The 20,270-nt window shown below is 48.2% G+C and overlaps 10 protein-coding genes across 10 annotated transcripts; 5 read left to right on the top strand and 5 right to left on the bottom strand.

The window, feature by feature from the left end:
• Positions 1–472: 472 nt before the first annotated feature.
• DEU56DRAFT_871206 (WD40-repeat-containing domain protein) lies at positions 473–1,541 on the top strand (the record flags this gene model as incomplete). Its single annotated transcript, XM_041355686.1, has 6 exons — positions 473–538; positions 594–726; positions 776–878; positions 933–974; positions 1,048–1,348; positions 1,455–1,541. The coding sequence occupies 6 exons, from the start codon at positions 473–475 to the stop codon at positions 1,539–1,541; spliced, it is 732 nt and encodes a 243-aa protein (XP_041208964.1).
• An 808-nt stretch (positions 1,542–2,349) lies between these two features.
• On the top strand, positions 2,350–3,163 carry DEU56DRAFT_735845 (small GTPase CDC42; the record flags this gene model as incomplete). Its single annotated transcript, XM_041348478.1, has 5 exons — positions 2,350–2,397; positions 2,458–2,514; positions 2,565–2,637; positions 2,712–3,046; positions 3,101–3,163. The coding sequence occupies 5 exons, from the start codon at positions 2,350–2,352 to the stop codon at positions 3,161–3,163; spliced, it is 576 nt and encodes a 191-aa protein (XP_041208963.1).
• Positions 3,164–3,587: 424 nt separating this feature from the next.
• Positions 3,588–4,260, bottom strand: DEU56DRAFT_871204 (uncharacterized protein; the record flags this gene model as incomplete). The annotated part of the gene is made up of 4 exons (XM_041355685.1): positions 3,588–3,611; positions 3,659–3,840; positions 3,890–4,118; positions 4,165–4,260. 4 exons carry the CDS (start codon positions 4,258–4,260, stop codon positions 3,588–3,590), a joined length of 531 nt encoding a protein of 176 aa, XP_041208962.1.
• A 210-nt stretch (positions 4,261–4,470) lies between these two features.
• DEU56DRAFT_801241 (uncharacterized protein) lies at positions 4,471–6,065 on the bottom strand. The gene is made up of 5 exons (XM_041353139.1): positions 5,872–6,065; positions 5,675–5,820; positions 5,489–5,617; positions 4,870–5,436; positions 4,471–4,821 (listed from the first exon to the last, which is right to left on the bottom strand). The coding sequence occupies exons 1-4, from the start codon at positions 6,044–6,046 to the stop codon at positions 4,885–4,887; spliced, it is 1,002 nt and encodes a 333-aa protein (XP_041208961.1). The 5' UTR covers positions 6,047–6,065; the 3' UTR covers positions 4,471–4,821; positions 4,870–4,884.
• Positions 6,066–6,183: 118 nt separating this feature from the next.
• Positions 6,184–8,240, top strand: DEU56DRAFT_856873 (uncharacterized protein). Its single transcript, XM_041355271.1, has 3 exons — positions 6,184–7,064; positions 7,114–7,815; positions 7,869–8,240. The coding sequence occupies exons 1-3, from the start codon at positions 6,370–6,372 to the stop codon at positions 8,059–8,061; spliced, it is 1,590 nt and encodes a 529-aa protein (XP_041208960.1). The 5' UTR covers positions 6,184–6,369; the 3' UTR covers positions 8,062–8,240.
• Positions 8,241–10,235: 1,995 nt separating this feature from the next.
• DEU56DRAFT_330798 (uncharacterized protein) lies at positions 10,236–13,142 on the top strand. Its single transcript, XM_041345703.1, has 8 exons — positions 10,236–10,302; positions 10,368–10,664; positions 10,729–11,046; positions 11,103–11,196; positions 11,244–11,501; positions 11,556–11,703; positions 11,757–12,437; positions 12,488–13,142. Exons 2-8 carry the CDS (start codon positions 10,410–10,412, stop codon positions 13,035–13,037), a joined length of 2,304 nt encoding a protein of 767 aa, XP_041208959.1. The 5' UTR covers positions 10,236–10,302; positions 10,368–10,409; the 3' UTR covers positions 13,038–13,142.
• Positions 13,143–13,327: 185 nt separating this feature from the next.
• DEU56DRAFT_944606 (cytochrome P450) lies at positions 13,328–15,377 on the bottom strand (the record flags this gene model as incomplete). The annotated part of the gene is made up of 11 exons (XM_041358984.1): positions 13,328–13,409; positions 13,466–13,595; positions 13,670–13,680; positions 13,730–13,855; positions 13,907–13,988; positions 14,045–14,234; positions 14,295–14,417; positions 14,470–14,585; positions 14,636–14,784; positions 14,832–15,156; positions 15,203–15,377. Coding segments are annotated over 11 exons (1,509 nt in total), but the record flags the coding sequence as incomplete, so codon positions are not given.
• An 829-nt stretch (positions 15,378–16,206) lies between these two features.
• DEU56DRAFT_901159 (uncharacterized protein) lies at positions 16,207–17,590 on the bottom strand (the record flags this gene model as incomplete). The annotated part of the gene is made up of 5 exons (XM_041356537.1): positions 17,134–17,590; positions 16,908–16,997; positions 16,755–16,856; positions 16,409–16,681; positions 16,207–16,335 (listed from the first exon to the last, which is right to left on the bottom strand). Exons 1-5 carry the CDS (start codon positions 17,332–17,334, stop codon positions 16,207–16,209), a joined length of 795 nt encoding a protein of 264 aa, XP_041208957.1. The 5' UTR covers positions 17,335–17,590.
• Positions 17,591–18,881, bottom strand: DEU56DRAFT_801220 (rhamnose mutarotase). The gene is made up of 3 exons (XM_041353137.1): positions 18,531–18,881; positions 18,191–18,478; positions 17,591–18,135 (listed from the first exon to the last, which is right to left on the bottom strand). The coding sequence occupies exons 1-3, from the start codon at positions 18,570–18,572 to the stop codon at positions 18,091–18,093; spliced, it is 375 nt and encodes a 124-aa protein (XP_041208956.1). The 5' UTR covers positions 18,573–18,881; the 3' UTR covers positions 17,591–18,090.
• On the top strand, positions 18,747–19,961 carry DEU56DRAFT_801219 (GTPase). Its single transcript, XM_041353136.1, has 7 exons — positions 18,747–19,033; positions 19,092–19,126; positions 19,180–19,184; positions 19,240–19,396; positions 19,452–19,645; positions 19,695–19,775; positions 19,825–19,961. The coding sequence occupies exons 1-7, from the start codon at positions 19,007–19,009 to the stop codon at positions 19,950–19,952; spliced, it is 627 nt and encodes a 208-aa protein (XP_041208955.1). The 5' UTR covers positions 18,747–19,006; the 3' UTR covers positions 19,953–19,961.
• Positions 19,962–20,270: the final 309 nt, after the last annotated feature.

Here is a 20,270-nt window from a genome sequence, read left to right as displayed (position 1 = left end):
ATTGCCGCCCACGCCCACGACGACTGTGAAGCAGACAATTTCAATACAGTCACCAAGACCTGTGTTGCCTGCTTTAACCACGTCTCCCAATATCTTCCGGTTTTCCAGTCAGTCAAACAGCGCAACACCGCCGTCCGACAGCAAAGGCAAGAAACGGGCAATATCTATAGCCGAATCTGATGCGGAAAGCACGCGTCCGCGGAAGCGCACGCATCCCTGGCCCACACAAGAGAGTATGTATTCCACGCGGATCAAGAGTGATAGCGATGCTGGCGTCAGGGAGATCGTTTTCAGCTCAGATGGTGAACGAATGGCTGTCGTATGTTCGTTTATGCAGTTCCTTTCCCTTTTTCTACTTGGTGCCAATTTGTTGATTGTAGGTCATGACCGAACGATTCGAATATGGAGTGTATCGAATCGAGTCGAAACTGCTCGTCTTGCCCAAAACTCATCAATATCATCTGTTGCTTGGATGGCAGATGACAATGGTATCATCACGCTAGGACAAGATGGCACGATCAGCAAATGGACACGAAACGCAAGTGTCGATCTTTTTGGTCGCAATATCAACTCTAGCTGACTATTTGAACCAGAACCAGAACCATTGGCAGTGGGCGAAGCTCCTCGATGCGGGGAAGGAGGAATCCATCAGCTTCACCTACAACAGAGATCGTCTTGCTGTTGCATTTCCTCGCTTCGGTGTCAAGGTGTGGTTATGGATCAAAGGTTTGTGCTTACTTTCAGGTTTCAGGCAGCATTGTCAGATCCGTCACAGGCACATGGCAACCACAGCGGTCCATACTTCGACAGAATGTGACGTGTATCAGGTTCGTCGAGGACGGCGAGGCATTACTTGGAGGCACTAGCGACGGCGTATTGTAAGTGTATTTTAAAGTGTTGCTCTGGTAACCTCTGATGACAGACCACAACAGATGGTATTGTCAAGTGCCCAATGGGACGCTCCGAGCCTACGCGTTTCTCAAAGCCAAAATGCATGCACCTATTTCTGATTGCCTCGTCTCACTACTGACATGATCTATGCCACAGACGACACCTGGACGTCAGTCCGAACGGAACCCAGGCCCTTGTGTCTCAAGTAGGCGCTCGTGCACATCTTGTAGGCATTCAAGGAATGGATCGCAAAGGCAAAATCGAGCAGGTATATGCGATGAACGGAGACTCGATAAGCGACGCAAAACAATCCCCCCCTGCGGTGTTCGTCAATGGTGGTCGTTCTGTGGTATTTCATAGCAGAGATTCTTCCTGTCTGGTCTGGAACAAAGGGAAAGGCGAGGTTTTGAGTGGTCTGGATCATGGAGATAGTACGTCAATTAGGATTTTTGCTCGGGTTCTCGCTGACTTGATGGCTTCTGATGTAGATGAACAAATCCAGGCAGTCGCAGTCAGTATACTTTGTTTCTTTTTGCTATTTGCGTTACTGAGCTGTGTTGTAGGGCTTTGACCGTGCATCTCATTCATACATCGTCACGGGAACTGCACAAGGCCTTTTGTCGTGGTGGAACTCCCCTCCCGATCAGTGACGTTAGGTAAGAACTTACGGTACTACTTTCGGCGCACTTGCTCATCAGGGACATTGTCTCCGTGTCAAGCAACCTTCTTGATTAAACGGGTGAAACATGCTAATCATTCCTAAATCCCCTCTGGAAGGATGCGATGTACCAGTACTTTGCATGTGCGACCTGCCTAAATTATGATATGAGCATTCTATAATTTCTGTATGGACAGTATGCAACTACTAGTCGTTGTGGTGACCCTAGGGTAATTAATCCAAAACATTTCATTGTCGACGACGAAGGCGGAGAAAATTTCCAAGTTAAACGCTTTAAAGAACTCACAGGAGTGTTTGGCATTATTTGGCTGATTAGGGCCGGTTCGTCGGGTCAAGCGCACTGCATGATCAGAAGTCGTAGTTGAACTCCTTCGTTGCTCGTCGTCGTCGCCAACATCGACACCTTACGTTTCTTCCACCGACGTACGTTCCATCGCTTCCATCGCCTTCGCCACCCTTTTTCGCTGCTCAACCGATCCAACTGACATAGGTTCTGTTCGTAAATTAGAGTCAACCTTCTCTGTCGTGATTGGGTTAATAGCACTTCCCCGCTTCAACTCTCCTCCTTGAATTTTTCGGAACATTTGGTGAGGTTCCTATTCATTTGCACTATTATCCGACAGCCGAGGCTTTCTCCCTCCATGGTTGCGCGGTTGTCATGCAGCCCCTTGCATGCTGCAGGCGTTCTAAAAGCGGCTCTTGAATGCGTGGTTGACGCGTGTGCTGACTGCTTTTTCACCTTGATAGCCAAGTTTGTCACGTAGAACTATCTCAACGACATGCAGACTATTAAGGTTGTAGTGGTGGGAGACGGTGCTGTAGGCAAGGTGCGTGACGTGTTATGTTGGTATACCCTAGAGTTTGAACTGTGTGCTCGATATCGTCAGACTTGTCTGTTGATTTCATACACCACGAACAAATTTCCAAGCGACTATGTCCCGACTGTAAGTTCATTCCGCCAGACAGTCAAGCGCCATATGCTAAATGAGCGCAGGTCTTCGATAACTACGCAGTGACCGTAATGATTGGTGAAGATCCTTACACGCTAGGTCTTTTCGATACCGCCGGTTCGTGTCTTTTTTGTAGTCTTCGTCGTAGTTACGCTTCACACAATCACTCACACATCACTTCCACATCAAAGGGCAAGAGGATTATGACCGTCTCCGGCCACTGTCATACCCGCAAACCGATGTCTTCCTTGTTTGCTTTAGTGTAACGTCGCCTCCATCCTTCGAGAACGTGAGGGAGAAATGGATCCCAGAGGTGCACCATCACTGTCCGGGTGTCCCATGCCTTATCGTTGGGACACAAATCGATTTGCGGGACGACGCTCAGGTGATCGAGAAGCTTTCCAGGCAGAAGCAACGACCGGTGCCAACCGAGCACGGCGAGAGGCTTTCAAGAGAGCTCGGCGCTGTCAAGTATGTGGAGTGTTCAGCCCTGACGCAGAAAGGGTTGAAGAACGTTTTCGATGAGGTCTGTGAAGTCTTTGATAAATCCCATCCGAATGATTGGCTGATAATTCACTAGGCTATTGTCGCTGCGCTGGAGCCACCCGTGGTTAAGAAGACACATAAATGCGTCGTCGTTTAATGAATGATCCATCACGACGGTACAGCTTGTTCTATCTTCTTATGACTCCTTTACGCCTTGTTCTGCCTCATATATCCTTCTCATCTTTTTTATGTCGTTTCTCTCTTTGCGCCAAGACATCATGATTTTCCCCAGTCCAGTTGCATCTGTTCTCTTCCTCACGAGCTGAGTGGACCTTGAGGCTATGCTCGTGCTCTTAGAGAAGCTGATCTCGTCTGTCTTTCTCACACCATTGATGAGTAGTTCATATAGTTGGGAACCATTGGGTGTGATAGGAATTTAATACCCATGACGGGGGGCTTCTTTTGTGTACTCATTACAGATTAGAGATAGTAGGGCAGGATTGTGTTACGGCGAGCCCCTCGAAACACAGATCTGACTAGAGCTTCAGATGCTATTCCGTCATATATAGGACATTTCTCGGTTATAGCAGCGACAGTTCAGGTGCCTTGCAAAGATATGAGAGACGTCCAGAGGCACTATATGATGACTCACCATCCCTCGACTCTCGAATGCAAGCCAATCTCCCGTTCCAGTTGGTAGAAGACCCATAGAACGACACTTCCAGAGGCCAACTGCAAGTGTCAAAAGGTTGCACGCGATATATGCTATCTTCTGGAGGGGAAGAACCTTAAGTGACTTGACACTGGCAGTTGTCGGCGCAAATGGTGCGAATGCTGCCTCAACAATAAGATATGTGACAGGTGCATCATTAAACAGACATACCTGCGTTCATGCCAGCAATATTTTTGAACGGCGAGAGGAGAAGCATGAACACGATACCCATGCTGAAGATTTGTACGCCTCCCCCGGACATGTACAACATGAATGCTTGCATAGGGAGAGACTTGGCTGGCGAGATGGCGAGATCCCAAGCGCGTTTGTCTTTCAGTGATGCATATGACGATGATGGCGATGACGATGCTGCTGTTGAAGCCTTGGCTGGTGCTCTAGACTGTTTGGCATTAGCTTACACGCTTAGCAATATGGGTAGGACTGACGCTGGGAGCAAAGTTTGAAAATCCTGGAGGAGGAGGAAGGTTCCTCCATTTGCTGTGATCTAGGGATGCATACTCCAGGTTGAAGCAGTTTGCCATCTTCGAAAGCGTTGCCCAAGTGGGTGTTAAAGAGTACTACGTTGCACCAACATCCAATAATTTCCAATTAGGCAAGTGAGGTTCACAGCTTGGACGTTTGAACTTCACATCAAAGTAATATAACGGCTGCGACTTTAAATCGAATTCATGATCATAAAAATCAGGTCTGACTAGGAGGAGACTATATTCTCCTTATTTTTCTGACAAGATGTACGAAAAATTCTTTGTTGGTGGATGACTAACTGGAACAAGAGCCAAATGGCAGTACAGCCAGTACTATCAAGTCATATGTTGCGCAGAAAACCAATGCTCATCCAAACTGATTGCAGTTCATGATTAAGTATGCGAAATACTTGCGTATGTACACCCGGATAATGCAATACATTGATGGTCAACGTTGCTTGAAACCGTGTTTTGTCTGTGCCCCCTGCGCTCAAGTAATTGGGCATCTTTACTAGAGGAATGAATGCTATTCCGGCAGACAGTTGCGGTCCCATAGCACTAGTAAACTCAACTCAACTGATATTAAGCCCAAGAACCTCACATGCACAGGGAGACAATCTGCTATATTAGAAAGACTAAATTGCAAAATAAGCGACACACATTCACCAAAGTTTTTCCCATTTAATACTGAGGTACAGGAGGAGGGGGCGGTACCATTGCTCCAGGCACATTTTGCACGGCAAAACCAGGTGGTGGCGGAGGCGGGAATGCTCCAGGAGGAAACATGGACATGTTGGGTGGTGGAGGCGGCATTCCCATCCCTACAGGTGGCATTCCTCCCATCACTGGCATCCCTTGTGGAACGACCGTCTGCGGCGGATTGAAACCGGGTGGAGGTGGCGGCTGAGCAAGCACGCCTGCAAACTGCCCTTGATAGGGACCCTGGAACCCTGGCATTGGAGGACGAGCACCAAAAGCCATCTGTGCTGGAGGAGGGCGGGAGGTGACGGGAAGCGCGTTGTTTTTCCGTGCTTGTGCAGCGAGTAGACGTTCTGCTGAGGTGCCGTGACGCTCGCCTTTGCCATCTTTCTTGAATGCGTACTGCACAGTGATGGCTTTGTTCATAAGGAACTGGCCGTTCATGGACTCTGTTGCGGCGTCGGAAGATTCGAAGTCGGTATATGAGACGAAACCGTAACCCTTTGACAGCCCTGTTCCAGGGTCTCGTGCAATCTGTAAAATCCCTTAATGAAGACGTGGAGTTGTTGACTTACTGGAAACATACCTTTGCTGTCGTAGCCATCATACCGAATGCGCTGAAAGTATCGTATAGCAGTCGCTCGTCCACGTTCTCATCCAGGTTGCCAATGAAGAGGTTTGCTCCCACATCCAGTTGTTTTTTGTCGGATGATGCCTGCGTGCGATGCGTCATTAGTATAAAGTCTTCAGGGTAACGTACAGAACAACTCGCCTTGTTCACCCTGATGGGCTTGCCCCATAATTTTATCTGGTTCATGATTTTGCATGCATACTCGGCATCTTCCTCTGTCAAGAACTCACAGAAACCGTACCCCTGATGGGCCATTGAAATACGGTCCTTTGGAAGATGCACGTTTACTAGAGACCAATCAGTTTCTGAATAGGTGGCGAATTATACGATTTGCTTACCGACAGGTCCTGCTTGCAGCATCAACTCCCAAATGAGCGCATCAGTGCACCGTTCATCGAGATTACCCTGTGATTGACGAATGAGCACGGGAGTCCGTGGCATGAGGCCGAACGGAGCGCATACCAAGTATACAGTAGCCTCCTGGTTTCTATCGTCTTGAGGTCTTCCGGACATTGTCACTCTTGAAGGTGAGGGTCGCGTTTGGCCTGCCAGTCATACATATGGACTTAGTAAGCTTTCCGCTTTGAGCTTCGTGGCTTTTCATGGCCGGCCTCGACTCTCGAAGCCTATTTTTTCAGCTCTTTTCGTTCAATAACAGCCCCAACTTGTTCTAGACAAACGCCAGCCTACGATTCAAAGGAACAACACAGTGCTTAAGTCTTTGGATTTCTTTTCGAATGGCTCATCAAGTGGCTTTGACGGAGGCCGATGATATTCCTCATTAGGCAACATCGTTGGAACTTGGCAGCAGTCAGTGCCGCAGGCGGTGCGCAGCGATGAACTTAGCAAGTCCCACAACTTCACAATCTTCCATGACACCTGAAGCTTTTGTTCTTCTTAACATTCCCGACGTCACATTGACGGCTTCGGGAAATTCGCAGTCCGGAGTGCTTGCCTTGGAATGCGTTACCGCCCAGGCGGGTGGTGTGCACCACGCCGAGGTCTATCTTGTTATCCGACTCAACTCTTATGAATGTCCCATCGATCCAACACAGCCGGTGTACTTTGCATTTGATCCTCAGCTGGGGTCTAGGTCATACACACTTTCTAGTCCTGATGGGAGCACGTTGAGACTTGACCTACCCCTGACTAGTGTGCCACACCTATTGGAAGATCAGGATACGTTTCATGGGATATTGGCTCAGTACGCAGAAATGCGTGACTCTGCTACTGGTAGCCAGGACTCCAAATCCGCCGCTCAAGTTCCAGTTGCCTTATCTGAAGGGTTAGTGTCCGGTGACCACGAAGCTATGCGGGGCCGCCTTGTCCTAATTGATGAGGGTAACGGGGAGATTGTTGGAGAGCTCGACAATAAAGTGAACATAAATGAAGATCCTTCTCTTCGCGCTCAGGGCAGGGAAAATGATCCAGTTGTGATAGAGCTTCCAGAGGATGATATTCACGTAGCTCTCGCTCGCGCAATCCCTCCAGAGGATCAAGACTGGATAATCAAGTCAGCTTCATTGGCCAGGTATTGCGTTTGTTCTTGAGTGAGAAAATCCAATTGATTCTTCTTGCAGCTACGTTATAACTGGTACCACTAAGTTATTACTCACTACGATGACACACGCATCATCGTACTATATCAATCACTCAACACCTCACCCTTCGGTGGCACCATCATCTTCGGGCTCTGCAGCTAGCTCGCTGCCACCACCGCCACCACCTCGGGCTCTCGTCTTTTTGACATCTGAAAATGCCCGCAAGGGTTTATCCGCTGTCCACACGATGAGCGCACAGGCAGCAACTTTGAGTACGAAGACAGTATCCCTTGTCGATAGCATGGTCAAACGTGCCATGGGCACAAAGAAGACCCAGCAGTCCCAGTCTGTGCACAACGGAAGTCCTTCCCTTTCCCCCAGGTCCACCTCCCCGCAACCTCCCCCGTATTCAAGAGGAAGCGCTCTGCCGCTTCCCCGTCAATCCTCGAGCACCTACCTAACACCAGAATCATCTACTCTACCTCTCCAGTCTCGATCATCCTCGCCCTCTTTATTCCCATCGCCGTATCCCTCTAAGAATAAACCACCTTTACCACCTCGACAATCAAGATCTCCATCTCCGCAGCCAGGTAGTGCTCCTCCCTCTTCTCCACGGCCTCCTTTGAAGCTGCACCATCGTCTTCTTCTCTCTGCGGATCTGATACTCTCCAGCCTGGATTCTTCGATGAAGCAATTCGTTGACGTGGGAGGTCAAAACCTTGGCCGAGCTGTCGAACACAAGTGAGTAGAAATTTAAATCAGCGAACTGCCGGTTTACCTGACGATTGCGATAGATATGGTGCAGAAGCCGCACGCAGCGCTGGTTTGATCACGGGCGTGACGAAAAACATTGTGGCAGTCTACATAGATATGAGGGGTATTGGGAGACGAGCGATCGTCAAACGTGCTGGCAAGGAATTTGTAAGGGCAAGGATGGGCCATAACAACCAGGCTCCTCTGGGCTCTGATAAATGTTCTTCGGCGTAATTTCTGATTGTATCTCTGGGAAACCTTACCACTTAAATGAGATTCCAACCGTGTTTAGAGAAATGTGCTCCTGCACATTTGAATCATAGTCTGAGAATGAGACCACGCAATATTTCTGAGATCTCGTTCTAGGCGACGATTGGTAGGCAGCGCTTTAAAGCTAGAAGCTTTGAAGGATGGCGTTTCGAGAAATGTATGTGATCTCCGGACGGCATGACTCGAGAACTCACACAATCAACAAATCTGCGTCTTGGCTAATTTCCGATTGTAAATGGTCTATGCCATGTGCCACACTTTTGCCTGGAACATCTTTCCTTCCAGAATCACCGTACGCACAACTTCTGAAAATCTCTCATGAACAATGAATAATATATATTCCCCCTAAATTGGTAGATCCAAATATTTATCTACAGTCGACTGAAAGCTTGAAAATTTGAAGGACAAGAGTAGCGTCTACGATCAAGCAACTGAGAAGCATTGTAACATATCACAACAAAATGCGCGAGGTACAAGACAAGTCAGTACTGGACTCTGTGGAGGATCTTTATATCTGAATAGATATGGTCACGCGGCTGTGCGGTTGACTTTTCAAAGGCAATAACGGGACAAGCCTGGATTTCTGTATTTCCGAGTCCCCGGTGCCAAAGTACCTGCAATTCCAATCGGGTTAGGACACTGCTCATATCAATGGGGAATTCCTTTGAGTCTGGTAACTTCAACAATGGCTCGCTCGAGGCCAGATTGCTATCCCGTCAAGATACTCCTTGACTAGGATGTCGATGACAGGTCCCCATGAAAGAACTTCTGCAAATGTTGCCCAAGCCATCGCACCACCTCGTCGAAGCTGAGTTCCAGGCGGTAGTGATATCGTTATGGTGTTCGATCCCAGTCGCTTGTTCTTTGTTGTACGGAAGTGTGTTCTTGTGAGGGTCGTTAGCAGGCCGGCGGCCAAACCACGTACTCGATACCACTTTATATTGTCAAAGTGAATTAATGAGAATGTAGTGATGGACGGTCACTTTCACGATGTCTGATGGCCTGTTGGTATCCTTAATTTCCCCGAGTATCTTACTATGCATGAACAACAGTAGGTTGTACATAGCCTAATGGCTTGTTGTTTCTTCAAGGCTGAATGAGACCAGCGAGAATGAATATAGCTTGTGTCGACCTTCGAGCGTAGTATTCCGCCCCGGGATTGGCCCAGTAGCGCTTGTATCGCATACCAACAATGGGGAACACGCGCCTTTGAGTGCGATTGTGTTGTGTGCTAGGATGGCTCCGTAGTTGGTCGCAAATCAAAGCTGATGACTTTGTTGACCACGACTGAACGACCTAAGGATATGAGCAGAACTCCATGGATACCCAATTGCCCTGATACGACTGATGTAGATGTACGAGCAACTTCGAACACAGTCCCTGCCCTTTACTCCACACCTTCATACCGGACCCTTTGGCCGCTTGGTATCGTTACCTTCACGACCCAATTTGCACCTCTGACAAACTTGTGGTAAATGAGGAAGGTGGAAGTATTGGCTGCTGTATGAATGCGCATCAGAAGACCCTTGATCTCCCTGAGGGTCCGAATACTTCTTCATACTTACTAACAGCCATGAATGCAGACAGCACGAGGGCTAGGCCTACAAGCGAGAGGTTAATATAATCCGCAGGATGCAAACAGGCAACGCACGTAGTATAGTCTCGACTCGCAAGTGATTGTGACTAAACTGTCACAATTATGCATTTGGCGGTTTCCGAGTCTATCCAACTTTAGCTAAGTCCAAGTATTCATTGAACTCATGGGGGGCGTAGAAGGCCCGTGCGGACTTACGCGGACCAACACTGCACTTCTTTCATCGATTCCATAGCCATCTATTCATCACCGAAAGAACGCTCTAATCTCCATGTCAGAATCACTGGATCTTCCTGTAGCACCCCTGCCGCTCACATCGATACAACGTGATGAGCTCGAGCAAGCCATATTCAAACGAGTTCGCGGCTTCTTGGGCCCTATGCTCAATCCGAGTGAGGAATCTGAGGATACGCTGGATGAGCAGTGTACGATCATCGTGAGGGTTATGGATGAATCAAGCCGTTTTCTCAAACGCGAGAACCTGAAGAATGTCCTTCGAGTCGCCAATTATAGCATGATCATGGACGAACTACATAAACGCCCTCAACTACGGGACATAATCCGCAAAGCCTGCGAGACGCGCTCAAATTTCAACCGCATTGCTGACCTCAGTGAGTGTTTGTGCACCCCATATTTGTGTCCCTGTCTGTGCTGACAATTGTCGAAAAAAACGCAGAAATATTTCAGATTATACCCGAATCGGGCAACGCCCCAGCTCATGGTCAGAAGGTTTCGTCCTGTGGTATCTACTTCTCTATCTTACGCCGGTTACATCCTAGACAAGGACCAGTCAGCCTTCCTTTACGAATCATTCGTCAGACCTTACATCGGGAAGGCGATGGACGGTTTTTACGAGTACTTGAAAAGCAACAACGAAATGTTCAGAGCACGCGGCCTCGGTAGGCCTTACTATGCCAAGTTCTGTTCGATTGTACAAAGTTCTGGTACGGGGAAATCAAGACTGATGACCGAGGTCAGGCTCGGGCTCACTGGCATAACATGTGTTCTTGTATGAGAGGGCTAAAACATCGAATTAGCTCCGGAAGAAAGGTGTTATTGTGCTGTATATGAACCTTCGTGAACCAAGCGATACAGGCTTCCCTAAGCGAGACCTAGTGCCCGCGCGTATATTAACGGATTACATGGACTGCTCTCAAGCCGAGTATACTGCTCGTTGTTGTGCACTTTTCGCAGCTATATTCCACACCCTCCAGCAAGATCTGAGCCCCATGCTACCTTCACTGGGCTCTGGCAGCGCTGATGCTGCAATCAAGTCTTGGAACGATCAGATGTGCGACATGCGCTCAACAGCTCGTACGGAGTTCTTTGAGAAAGTTCAATCTGAATATCAGTCGGTGAGCACGGGCGATAATGGTCATGACCAACAGACTAAGGCTGAAGTTTTGAACAGGTCCTTGGCAAGATCAAAGAGAGCGGCGATGTCAATTGCGACGCGCCAGTAGTTGAAGAGACCGCTGAAAAACTCGAGAGGATGTCTCTGACAGGTAAATGTTTAGTTTTGCATATAGCAGCCACCTTACCTCACACCAAGGCGCATCATTCGTCATTGCCGCTTACACTGAAATGTTGAAAATGCCACATGTATTTCCCCAGGGCGACGCCCCAAAACTCGTCATCGCATTAGATGAAGCCCACCCTCTGAGCAAAATGAGTAGTAAGGGGTTTCTTCCATTCCATATTCTTGGCAGGACAATCAACGCCTACTGTCACAAAAATGATGCATCAGTCTGGGTCGTTTTTGCATCCACGACATCACAAGTGGCCGATTTTTCAACTCCTCAGGTGATCCGTAAGAACATCTTCTGCGTCACCCCTTTCCATTTTTTTTCACACAATGTTGCAGATGATTCCTCGCGCGTAGCAATAACTGGCCACCTTTTATTCCAGCCTTATACATATCTTGGTTGGGACCAGAATGCGGACTCTCTGTCTGGTATATCGGCTAATGATGTTGCAAAGTTCGATCATATCGTCGGATTCGGTCGTCCGGTGTTCGTCCTCCTGTTTTTATGCTCATGTTCAGTTTCATTGACCAGCATGATAGGTGGAAGTCGTTCATGTACCAACTGAACGCCAGTGGGATTATGGTGCTGGCTGCCCGGAAACTCTGCAAATCCAAAAACTTTAATCCTCGCGACACAAACGAGGTTCTGGCCGTACTGTCTCAGAGATTCGGTCTTGACATTTGCTTCGGTCACGCAAATGCTGTTTCTTATCTCGAAACAGGAGTGGCTAGTCACCTGCGCGTATGCTTTTCGACGACCGAAGATAGGTCATGGGCATTCACTGGTTATCCATCGGAACCGTTTCTATCTTGCGTTGCGGCAATTCTACTCCATGGGACCAATATCAATTTGCCGGATTCTTTGAAGGTTTTGAAGGCAAAGGTTGATGGAGGGATGGTCGAAACAGGACAAAGCGGAGAGCTGGCCAGCAGACTTTTGTTGCTTCTTGCCAAGGATATGTACGTTCGCAGTCATCTTTCCGAAGGCACGATCTCGGATCTATACTATAATGGAACAGCGGACGCGGAATTGATGGACTGCCAGAAAGTCTCTGTCATTGATTTCCTGGAATACCTTTTCGGCGATCAGTTCTGGTCAAATGCGGGCATGGATGCCAAGACAGCTTTTCAGCATGCCTTCATCAATTTCTCACATTGGGTCCCCATGGAAAACTTTATATCGCCGAAAGATTTTAAGCTAGCTGACGATGAGTCGTCGAGGTGAGCTTCTACTCGTTGTCAAGCGGTATTATCTCTTAGGTTCTTCACAGCGCCAGATGCGACGCCCAAGAGTGGACCTTGCGACACTGGCATCGCACGAGTGCGGTGCAATGCTGCCACCTGCAGCCGCTCGTCGATAAGATGATTCCCATCTATTTTGACGATCCCAACCTGGGCTCCAATGATGCCGACCGGATGTCGCAGATGTTTGTTTCGGATAAAGCGGGGAAGAATTGCAACGAGTCAACCTTGTCGTTTATCACGCGCAAGGATACTTCGATCGAATGTTCATCAAACCTCCCCTACATTGCTCTCCTTCTCGACCTCGATGTGGACCCGAAGCTTAGCACCACATTTCCTACGAAGGTGCCAAACCCTCCTGAAACCGACCGATGTCTACGGATCTACGCTGCCGGAATGAGCGACACCACATTTCCATTCTTGCATAAACATTCCGAAGTCGCAAAACTGCTGCATGGGCTTGTCTCGCGGCAGCAAGAAGTGCCGTCGCAGTCATTTAAACGTCTGGAAGCACTCATGAAATTCGGGAGCACTGCTACGTTACGCCACTCGCGGTGGGAGGCACAAGATGTACTGTAATTCATCCGCAACTCGGACTGTAATGAAGTGAAAACCAATGTATTTTTACTGGAACAATTAGGTTGGAAATGTGGAATACGGGTGGTACCAGTTTTTGCCACAATAGACGTCAGTCGCACTTTTTTCTTCCTTGTTTGTTGGAGCTGATGTCGATGCTAATCACGGAGATTGAATATTGAATAGTTGGAATACCAACTGTATATAACATTATGAAGCAAGAATATCGCGATCTGACACCACAATTATCCACTGTAATGCAAAGTACAAACTGTGTTCTGTTCTTCGCGCGCTTAGTAGTCAACGTCCTGCTGAATGAGCGCTACGGCTTTTGCAGAGCGGGCCTTAATAGAACACTTGAAAGGCTTGGGGTGGCTAGGAGTGTGTATATCCAGACCAGCACCGCGGACGCCAGAAGATACGCGACATACCTGACCGTGCCTGTTGAGGGGTCAACCTCGGGGGTAATCTCAACACCGTTCTCGACGACCTTGGAGATATCAAACACGGCCAGTGACCTTACGGTAGATAGCCAGGTAGATGCTTCAGCGAGGAGGAGGCCTGTACATAAAAAGCAAGCAACGTCAGAAGATTTGTGTTTTTAAACTATCGGAGCTTCTGTGACTTGGGCATACCTGGACAGATACTGCGGAGTAGAAAGTTAGCCTTCTACTCCAAATAAACTCCATGCTTACCGTCTTCCAAAGCCGAAGGCGATCGTGCGGGGCTCGGGCTCAGGCTTCTTTCCATTATTGACCAAAAAACGTTCAGGGTTGAATTGCGAAGGGTTAGCATATGTCTGCGGGTTATTGAGCATGAACCTGGCATCATAATCTATTAAGATATCGAATACGGAAAAGTGGGGTACTAACCAAATGTTAGGTACTATCATGGAACCTTTTGGAATGTAGTACCCGTCATGGATGTCGTCCTCGGCGACACAGTGGGGGAAACCTGTCATTGAGATACAGCTCAGCAACTAAAGAATCTAATAAGCGACAAACACGTACCGGTAGGGGCGACAGCATTCCAACGCAGAACTTCTTTGACAATTGCCTCAGTATAGGGGAGGGAGTCGCGGTCGGCGAAGGAGGGGAGACGATCAGGACCGACAACATCATCGATTTCAGCCTGGGCCTTCTTTTGCACGTCGGGGTAAAGAGTCATAGCTAGATAGAGTGAGTAGATTGTAGAAACAGTCTGAGGAATCAGGTGTTAGTCTCGTTGAAAAATGATAATTCGAGATATATAGGGACCAACCGTGTCAGCACCACCGCCATATAAAGATACAGCGGACCATCTCACAATGTCATTTTCTTCCGCAGTCAGGATACGGCCTTCCAACATAGCGGAAGTGAAAGACTTCGGGGCAATGCCAGCAGCCTGTAAAATTTAAACTTCAACGCATGTTCACAAAATTATGAGTGTTGGTCACCATCTGATCCTTGACGAAGTTGAAGGGTGCAGAGGCCATCTCGTCGACAGTCTCGTGCCATTCACGCGCTAGGCGCTTGAAGCCAGCACCAGGGAACCACTCGGGGACCTTGGCCACTGAAAACGGTAAAGTCCTTGGAATCAAACGCCTAAATGCTAAAGCTTACGAGATGGAATAAAATCAACCATGAAGGCACCGGGAGAAGTGGCCCGTGAGAAATTATCCAGAGCGCGTTCTGCAAGGTCGACGAAGGGATCACTGTTATCTTTCACTTCATAGCCATGAGAGATGCGCAGAATAATAGCCCCAGCAGTGCTATCAAACTTCAAGATCATGCCAATCCAAAGATAAATAATACATACTGTCGAATATGTTCCTGTAGTTGGTCGGGTGTCGCAAGCACACGCTTGAGGAATCGGTGAGTCTCGATCTCCTCAATCGGGTTATAGATGGCCAATGCGTCGCAGCTGCCAATGACGCGATGAAAGTTCTTGCGGTACCGGCGAAAACGGTCACCGTAAGGGAGAAAAGATAAAATATGCTTCCAACCAACAAGTTCGCCACTCATAGGGAGAACAGGACGGTCGGAGTAGATCGAGCTCTTCTTGTCCAGCATTTCCATTGCAGTCTTGACAGAGTTCAGCACGAAGATGTGCTGACCCAGAAGCTCGACATGCGATATATTACCTGCAGACAAGACTTTGAAATGGATGATTTTGGAAAAACACGAGACACTCACCATACTTCTTGCCCCACTCAGTGAAGGTGAGCCAGGGCTTGATGTGAGGCATGTCTAGGACATTCCCAACGAGAGGCAACCCTGGAGGACCAGGGGGATATGGTGCAGGGATCTTCTTTTTGAACACCTGCTTTACCAGACACACTCCGACACCAGTAAAAAATAGTGCGTTCAGCCAAGTGAGATTGGTAAGCGCCAACATGGTTTAGTAGTACTAGCAGAGGATGAGCAACTCAAGGACGGAACCACGTGTAGTGCCTCTTATATGCCAGTCGCTCACCACATGATATAACATGCCAGGATGGGACTCCTGTACCCGAGTCCTACATCCTGGGCAAATCATAATGGAACTTCGAAGTTCGTGCAGGCTCCACCCGGGCCACCTTTGGTTATTGTGACTAACAGTATAAATTTCCAATAACGCCAGTGCGCTAGCGCCATATCTATGCCGAGATGAGTCCCCCTACAAATCAATAGTTTGTTTGAGCTAATTTTACACTTACAAAATAAGTCAGAGTTTAGTTTTCCAAGTGAGCTGCCAGTGCCAAATTGCCGACTGGGTGAACACTGACATCGACATGGACCAGCAAGGAAGCGTGCACAGTCACCCCGACGCTCTGCTACCTATGTACAATCGCAACAAGAAGTGTACGGGGCAATTCCGATATCGATGGTTCAGTTTTCAACATGCACATTCAAGCTACGAGCTTTAAGGTTCATCTGTGTTCGCGAACCTATTATGAATCTCGACGTGGACTCCGTGATAGTATGTTATCACAGACTGTATGTGACTCGGAAACCGCCGCCGCCGCTTGCCTTGGGAAAACATTGCTTGATCGATTCGAACCGCGAGTGCGGTGTATTATGGACCTATATGGACCTATATGGACGTGATCAACTCGACAATATAAAATGGCATTGGTTTCAAGGGGTTTCCCTGCGACCCCGAATCACCTTGGAATGTGCGCATCAGGATATCGCGTGTCTGCTAGGTTGCACTAAGCTGTACCAAAAGTCATCCCTTCTGATGTGGCACCAGCAAAGTCGGTAGTAATACATGTCCAAAAAATGTCGTCACCCCAGGCGCGGTCGCGGAGTCTGAAATAGTTGATGCTGTCATCAACACGCTACAAGCTGACTGACACGTATTGTCTAGATCATTGACCAGACATCCGAACCTGCTTCGTTTACGATGCGCACTTTTCTAGACTTCCGACTCGATGCCGCTGTGCTGGTGTGTCCCCAACTGCCAGTACTCTCACGGAGCAATTGGTAGGACCGATCCCCTTGAGTGGCTCGAACTGGAGTCTGCTGACCATATCGCCTGGCTCCACCATCGACCGACCACCACACCAGACCTTTTATCCAATAGTCCAGAACCACATTCATAATATTCGGCTGCTTAAATCCAGTTCCCTTGACTCCACTCCCTGGACCAGTAATCTCGCCGTCTTGCTCCACGCTCAGGAATTGCTCGACATCAAGACATTAGGGCAGAGCACAACTTAGTTGACGTTATCCATGTGCCCTCGGATGGCTTACCCACCCTGCTACCGGAGCTGAACATTCTATATCCCCAACGACTTGTCGCATAAAGCTTTAACAACTTGTAGGAGCGGCGAAGATTAGAACCACGGATGCATAAGAACTGGTATACACAAACGTGCGCTTAAGATTAACGCGCCATTTGGCTTCCTACCTTTGGCGCTCGGAATTTTTTCGAACTGTAGTCACTGGGTATTAACTCTTTCCTATCCCGTTCAAGTTGACACATTCCAATCGTCAGAAGCTAAGTACATCACAATCATGGTGACCGATACAAGTAATCAGGCTTTCCCATGACCTCTAGATTCCACGATATCCGACTGCCCACAACGACAATCTGCTTGCAACCCCGCCCAGCTGTGGTTGGATATACCACTTACACATACGAATGAAGGCATGATGACTTGTCGTTCTAAAAGGATAATTATATAGGTGCCTTGAGCTATCCACCCGCGTACTTCAACATGTCCAAGTTCCTGATCTTCCCGGTTAAAAATTCTCTTGCGCCGAGTATACCTTGCAATACGTGTCCTATGAGAAGTTTCCGTACCGAACAGTGCGGACTGCGTTTCTCCATGCATATCCCTAAATTTGCAGCAATGGTTTCATGACGTCGCAGGAATCTTTGGCATCTCTGGCAGATGAGCCTCGACATCGAATGAGCTCGACCCCATCTGTTCGATCACTGGCTGCTCTGAGAGCAACTAACTAACTAGTCACCTATATACGAGCATTGTACCAACACACTGAGAATATCATTCCAGAACAATAGTAAAGACACACTCATTGCGGCAATGCTGCTACTACCTCTGGGTACTTAAAGTGACAGACATCTAGTACTTGGCAGAGGGCAACAGATATCGCAGGATTATGAAGCACCGAAGCAGGTTGAGGTGTTGCATCAGACCGCAATTGATGAGTGGTCACGGTGTAAATGAGTCAAAGAATATTTGGGATCATCACGTACGTTGAGTAGATCACCGAGGCCTGAATTTCTAGGTCTACTGTACTAGGCTCTATCTAGTCTGCAAGAGAATATTTGTGAGAGGAAAGATAGTGTAAGTATGTTGGTGATTGCGTACACTAAACTGCGCCGCGACTTGATGTGCAGGACAACCAGCTGACACACAAAAATTTCGGATCCTAGGCGCGTAAACCACCTAGTGACTAGCGATGTGTGAGTCGGAGGTATTATCAGCTGGGTTCGCGGTCAGAGCTTCGTGGCGTTCTCTTGGTCCCAATATACGCAGTGCGATTAGCAAGTCGTCGTCTAATACTTCATTCGCGCGATGAGGTAGTAATTAAACTACAGCTCATTAACGACGGCTTTCAACATATCATGTTGAAGAGCCTCCCTCGAAACGGAAGACTTCCTCGACGTCCTATTCACCGGATTAATATTCAAGCAAAAACCACCAGTCTGCCAAGCAAACTCACCGTCCACCAAGGAATCTCCTTTCCACTCCCAGATGCACCATCATTAAAGCTCTCTTGCATGCTATCTGTGAGCCTCCACCACCTCTGCGTCTCCTCGTCGTCCCCGATAGCCTTCATGTCTTTCTCAAAGTCACTACCCGTGTACTTGAAGTTTGCGACGAGCAAATTCAGTGGCGGGTAATGATTGATCGAGTAGTCTACGATGTGGTACCGCCTAAGAGCGTTGAGGACGCCAGGCCATACGTTGCTGTGGCCCTCTTTGTACTCATCTACACATTCTGGTTTGAGCTGTCATGAACGGTCAGGGAGCTTTAGTAATTATTGCAGAGAGTGTAGGTACCTTTATTATCTGGCAAATACGTTTGGTATGTGGAGCAGACATGAAGGGAGCTATAAACCTCGTGCCGAATGTAACAGGGCGTCAAGACCCTTGATTCTACCATCGTGACCACGGGGTCGGTCCGGTGGTAGCTAAAAAGCATGCCGACTCCCGAGGCACCAGCGCCCTAGTTTTGTGGGAGATGAATCATGAATGGGAGAAGCATCAGACCAGACTGGCAATTATAGACTGGCAGTACATTCTTGATTGTCAACTGCCAATAGACAACAGCCTCATAACACTGGAACGACCTAGAATAAATACTTATCAGTCCCCAATCAGACACAACAAAAATCACATCGTCAAGTCAAATCAAAGCTTAAGCATTGAGAAGGGTTCCAAGTCTCTTTCGAACTCCGACCACTGCTTGTACGACCAACGCCGCACTCCTTCGTACATAGAACTCCTTGACCGCTCAACCCTCCCAACAATTCGACATGACCGAATATGATTATCTCTTCAAGGTCCGTAGTCCGCTCACGCAATAGTTTCGCAGGCGCTTATCAGTTACCCCCTCCATAGGTTGTTTTAATTGGTGACTCTGAAGTCGGCAAATCGTAAGTGTGTTTTAGGTTCTGTTTATCGCTCCCTAGCTCATTGTAGCCTACAGAAATCGCAAGGAAGAGTGTCCTTATCAGGGGACGCGCGATCGCTCATACACATCACCTAGTTCTCTCGCGATTCACTCGTAATGAGTTCAACCGGGAGTCTAAATCAACTATTGGTGTCGAGTTCGCGACCCGCTCGATCAATGTTGACGCCAAGACGGTGAAAGCACAACTATGGGATACCGCTGGCCAAGAGCGTTACCGTGCGATCACCTCTGCGTACGTGGCCGCTTTCTGCAGTCGCAGTTTACTAATCAACCTAATGTTTCCGCAGGTACTACCGTGGTGCTGTTGGTGCTCTGTTGGTATATGACATCGCTAAACATGCATCGTACGTCAACGTGGCACAGTGGTTGAAAGAGCTGCGGGATCACGCAGACTCGAACATTGTTATCATGCTTGTCGGAAATAAGAGTGACTTGAAACACTTGAGGGCAGTTCCTACTGAGGAGGCAAAGTCCTTTGCAAGTATGTCTTACATACGCCGAGAATCATTCATGCACTGATTTTCTGACAGGGGAGAACGGACTTTCGTTTATCGAGACTTCGGCTCTGGACGCATCAAATGTCGAGTCAGCTTTCCAAACCATCCTTACGGGTACTTTTTATTCTATGCACCAAATGACAGTTTACTGACGTGTTTCTAGACATCTACCGGATCGTCTCGAGCAAGTCGCTTGAGCAGTCTGTTGACCCCATCAAGGGACCCACTAGTGACACTATTCCTGTAGCGATTGATTCTTCCACACCTGCAGCAGGTAGCAAATGTTGTTAGATGCGTGGATAGCCTTTGCTGTAGCAGCTGTATCCGTAGTCCAGTGTGTATAGTTACCTTTCTTCTTCCTCTTAATAGGATTCTGCTTTGTGCGACTGAAACTGTGGTGATGCGACAATGATTGTTAGTTGGTGTTGACAAAGGACAAAAAGGTTTGCGAGCAGCACGACCCACAGCGCGGCTGATGACATGCCCTGATCTCCTACGACTAACTCGGCAGATCCTGCAGGTTGCGGAATTGCTTCCCTGGCCTATCAAGGACCGATTATTCCAAGTCCGATTACACCTTTCGGCGCAAGGGACATGTGGACACCAAGT

This window comes from Suillus clintonianus, assembly GCF_016758775.1.
Source record: "Suillus clintonianus strain FC179 chromosome Unknown DEU56scaffold_31, whole genome shotgun sequence".
Taxonomy (NCBI): Eukaryota; Fungi; Basidiomycota; class Agaricomycetes; order Boletales; family Suillaceae; genus Suillus; species Suillus clintonianus.
Note: the sequence above shows the minus strand (reverse complement) of the source record. Positions and strands in the feature narration are given on the sequence as shown.